We start from the raw sequence: 4,797 nt of genomic DNA on the forward strand, positions 1-4,797 counted from the left end.
TTCAACTTTTCAAGATCTACAACTTTGATGTTGTGCAAAAATTCATTTGATCAAAGATTCAAGATCTAAAATTAAAAACATTGAAGGGATTTTGAATTCTAGGAATTTTGTCTTTTTCAAAGCAAATTCACTTCAAACTTAGACTTAAAAGCAAAACTTGCTGCCATGCAATAAATGCACTGAAATTTTGCAAAAACACCCTCCACAAAAGCTATATTCAGAAATAACTAAAGAAAAGACCTTGCATAAAATCATAATTACACATACAGCCTTTTATAATTACAAAAAAATCCTTTTTAAGCAATTCAAGCACATGATGCATAGCAATCATACACAAATACTGTGCAGACACCTTTTTAATTACTGTGCAGACACCCAGGGTGTTACAGCGGCGGCGGTGGAAGTGGTGGTTTTTTTTCTTTTATTCCAAAATTTTTGCCGTGAGCCAGTGCCGGCACACAGCAAAAGCTATGCCGTGTACCCGACAAGCGACGCACGACAAACAACCTCTTTGCCGGCCGCTGTTTGCCGTGTGTTACACACGGCAAACAGTTTGCCGTATGTATTACGGCCTTTGCCGTATGTATTAGGCACACGGCAAATCAGGCGCATCCCATAGTGAAAGGACGGGCCCTAAAAAGGTTGGCCTCTATTCTTATATAATTTTGAGCTAAAAAATTTAAGGGTCAAATTGGGCTGTGAAATGACCACCATTACCACCCCTAAATATGATGGGAACATATCAAGTACAAACCAACCTACATCCAAGGGGGGCGGGTGGGGGGGAGTGGGAGTGGGACGGGAGATTTGCAAAAGTGTGATTACCTAGTTCGAGGGCGGCCGGTTAATTGTAAAATTACCTAATCACCCCATGCCCCTTGGATGTTGATCTGGTGGCCCAAATTGAAGTTTGCACAGTTTGCTCGGAGAGGATAATTTACACCTGATATGTTCTCAAATGTGGTACATTGATGTAGTCTCTAATATAATATTTTGATAGGCGATTCTAGAAAATCGTATTGTTTTGAATAAAAATAATGATACAATATGAAAGTCTATCTAATGATTAATATAGTTATCTCAGTTTTAGATTCTCAATCAGTACAATCATTTATATACTGCTCAATTAGTACATTTTCTAAAAAATTATTTACATACAATTAGAGGGGAGTGTACGAGCAGTGTGCCAAGTGCAAAAAAATAAACACACACACACTGGCCCATAGGAAACAGTATTCATTGATTTACCTTGATTTTAATTCATTGACCCATGCTTTTAGTAGGAAAGAATCATTGTTTATTATTTGGTAGCTAGGATGAATGTCGAGTTGGCTTGACCCTAGCTTAGGTTGGTTCTGCTTGTTAAGATTCATAGTCCGGCTTATTGAGCTGGCATAGTCCGGCTCAATAAGCGAACTAACTAAGAGCATATGGCTCTGCTGGGGTTGACTCATCTTATTAAAATAAAATTCAAGTCTGCTCATAAAATGGAATTATAATCACATGGTGAGTTACATGCACGCTTAAGAAATGAAGAGAATAATATACATTTTTTATTTCTCCACCACAAGAAAAGGAAAAAAAAGGTAACAGAAAGATTGTGACTTGTTTTCCAACGGTGCTTATTTTTACTTAATATTAAAGAAAAATTATCCATGTGTTACATAGAGTTTGAAATTTCCCATAAATCATTTGGTTGCAAATACTCACATGGAAATTATGTTGGGGAAAAAAACACCCCACTGCACACAAAATCGAACATTTTCACCTATTTTCATTGACATAGGCCATGGTATGCCATGCTAGTCGAGTCAAGCATGTTCAAGTTCTTTGATTATTACGGACTATTAAAAAAATTATACATGTATTACATGTAGTTTGAAATTTCCCATAAATCATTTGGTTGCAAAGACTCACATGGAAATTATGTTGGAAAAAAAACACCCCACTGCACACAAAATCGAACATTTTCACCTATTTTCATTGACATAGGCCATGCATGGTATGCCATGCTAGTCGAGTCAAGCATGTTCAAGTTCTTTGATTAGGGGCCTATTCATCACGTTTGGTGCAACTGTTTTTTTTTTCAAATTGCAAAAGTAGGGTCCACCGATTTTTTAAGATATTTCTTTGGCGCTAATAGCTAGGCGCTCCGGAAGCCGACCCGGCACCCACCGAAGAAACCAAAAAACCAGCAGGCGCAAGCGAAGCGCAGCAAGGAAACCACATGCCCCACCTCGCCGCCACTCCCCCCACTTCCTCCGCCGCCGCCGCGGTCCGCGCCGCCCTCCCCACTGGCGCCGGCCGCGTAGCGTTCGGGCACTCGCGGACCGTTCCGCGGCCGGTGGCGCTGCGCCTGCGCCTGCGCGCGCGGGCCACCCGGCGGGAGGGCGGCGGCGGCGTGCGCACGGAAGAACAGGAGCAGGACACGGCGCAGCGGACGTTCTACGACCTGCTCGGGATCTCGGCGGAGGGGAGCGCCGACGAGGTCCGGACGGCCTACAGGCGGCTGGCGCTCAAGTACCACCCGGACGTGTCCCCGCCGGGCGCCGCGGCGGAGAACACCCGCCGCTTCATCGAGGTGCAGGAGGCCTACGAGACGCTCTCCGACCCGAGCCGCCGCGCCAGCTACGACCGTGCGCTCGCCCGTGGCGTCTGCCGCCTCGCCTTCTCCGGCTCCCGCTCCCATCGCGCCTACCACCACCAGGTGGATCACTGCTCTCCTCGCTTGACCCCTGATTGCATTGCATGCTACTTCGATTGTTATAGGATTAATCTCTTGGTCAGGATTACGATTGATTCGTGTCTGCTCTTTGGTTGAGGGTGGGACCTTGAACCACTTTACTTTTTAGATAGACTCTGAATCGGAGAGGAAGCTGCTGCCTACTGGCGTCATCACTCGAAAGCATGTGTTAAATTCTGCCTAATTTCTAGGCGGAGTGAATTTGTTGAATTTTATAAAGCTTGAATGTTCAGCGAGGGTCTCTCAGCCTGCGATTTGTTGGGATCCCAATCGAAGCTAGAGGGTGTTTGCAGAGTCCAGATCTTTGATCTGTATTCTGTACGTGAGCAACTCGTCGGCGCTTTTTATTCAAAAAAAATTAAAATCAGTCTGATCTGGTCGTAGGATCTGGATCCGTTTGGTGCTTCATCTGTTATTTGGAAAGCTGTTTAGTTGTTTCAGCTACATCAGTCCTTGATTTGAGTTCAAACATATGCATCCTGAGTGAACTGCAACTTGTGCGAAGCTGTCAATCTAGATGTCGCTGATTAATGAGTCTGTTAGCGCGTGGCTTTCGCATTGATGCTCATAGTTAATAAGGCCTGTTTGGCGGAGCAATAGGGGCATATTAGGTAGGCTTTAGCTTGATTAAATCTTTAGTCTACGCAACTTTAAAACTTGTAAAACATATAATTTCCTTGACATGGCATGACATAGTAAAACATATTCTAAATGGCTGATTGATCAAGTACCTAATGACTGATGATCTAAGACATTGATTAGAGTTGTTGTGGGTCTTTAAGGAATATCTCGTGTGGTTTGCAACTCACTGTAAATTTTCAGTGTTCGAAGGCTGCCTTTAACTTGACCGTGCTTGAAAGATCGGTGAATTCTGTATGCAGAAAATAAATATAAACAAGGGGTGTCTGAAAATTCACCGCATTTTTTACATAGTACAAATCTTTTTCAGTGAACAGAATTTCTCCCTGATGTGATAAACATATGAATAGGAATGGACAGGAATTTTCCCTAATACAAACAGTGCAAGTAGGGGATGGATAATGAGTGACTAGCAACGTGCAGAAGAGTTTGGAAAAGTCGTTTTCATGTATGTCAGCACTAGTTTATGTGGGAAACAGTTTTAAAGGTCCAGCCTTACGTGTAAGACTGAGAATTGATGGAGAGCCATATTCTGATGAAGTTGACAATATCCAATGCAACTGTCAGCCATTATTTGTTACTCCATTTCGAAGTTTAAACTCCCTGAGGCTCTTTTTCTAACTCTCACTGATTTGTTGTCCATGTGGACCACAGGACCATGAAGAGAAATCTGGCTGGAGAAGATCTTGGGAAGACCAGGTTGCGGAACTGAAGAGGAGGAGCATGGCGAAGGATTCAGACGAGAATCTATCGTGGGGAGCTCGGATGCGGAGAAGAAGGGCCGAGGCATCATCGGCAGAATAGCTGTGATAGTAACCCTTCCAACGCAACAATGATCATATCTAGCATGTTAGCCAAAACCAATTATAATTTTGTGTAGCGCGATTCGAAGGCTGTTGCCTGCGAGGTTTTATGTTGTGCATCAAAGATGAGCCTGCTGGAAAACCTGCAGGCTGCAGCTGACCCCTTATCAGAATCGCTTAGTACTAGTAATGTAGTAGTAGCTGTAGCAGTGGCATCTTCCAGGATTGAAAAAAAAAACAGCAGCACCTAGAATGCCATGGCCCTGGTGGATATAGTTGAATTATTGCTACCCGCCTGGCTGTATGTAGAAATTCCAACTATGTAACTCTTTTTGAGTCACGTACTGCCTGTTGCAATGTAAATAGTACAAACAGCAGCAACAAGTGAATAAGAAGCTAGTTCTTCCTATATTCTGGTTGTCTCCTTTTCTTCAGAAGTTCATTCCCTCTTGGCTTTTTACACACACACACGCACCCACACGCCACACCCTAAGCATGCACAGAGATTTAGACCTACACACTACGCATACCGGTATAAAAATCCTATCCCTATTGAGATCGACAGAGCCATCATCTAGCTAGAGCTGCACAAGTGCCACGCGTCGCACTCAT

General features: G+C 43.6%; 1 protein-coding gene across 1 annotated transcript; it reads left to right on the forward strand.

Moving 5' to 3' along the window:
- Window positions 1–2,155: 2,155 nt before the first annotated feature.
- On the forward strand, window positions 2,156–4,596 carry LOC120706312 (chaperone protein dnaJ 20, chloroplastic-like). Its single transcript, XM_039990926.1, has 2 exons — window positions 2,156–2,707; window positions 4,037–4,596. Exons 1-2 carry the CDS (start codon window positions 2,228–2,230, stop codon window positions 4,184–4,186), a joined length of 630 nt encoding a protein of 209 aa, XP_039846860.1. The 5' UTR covers window positions 2,156–2,227; the 3' UTR covers window positions 4,187–4,596.
- Window positions 4,597–4,797: the final 201 nt, after the last annotated feature.

The sequence above is a fragment of the Panicum virgatum genome, chromosome 5K, assembly GCF_016808335.1.
Source record: "Panicum virgatum strain AP13 chromosome 5K, P.virgatum_v5, whole genome shotgun sequence".
In the NCBI taxonomy this organism is placed as follows: Eukaryota; Viridiplantae; Streptophyta; class Magnoliopsida; order Poales; family Poaceae; genus Panicum; species Panicum virgatum.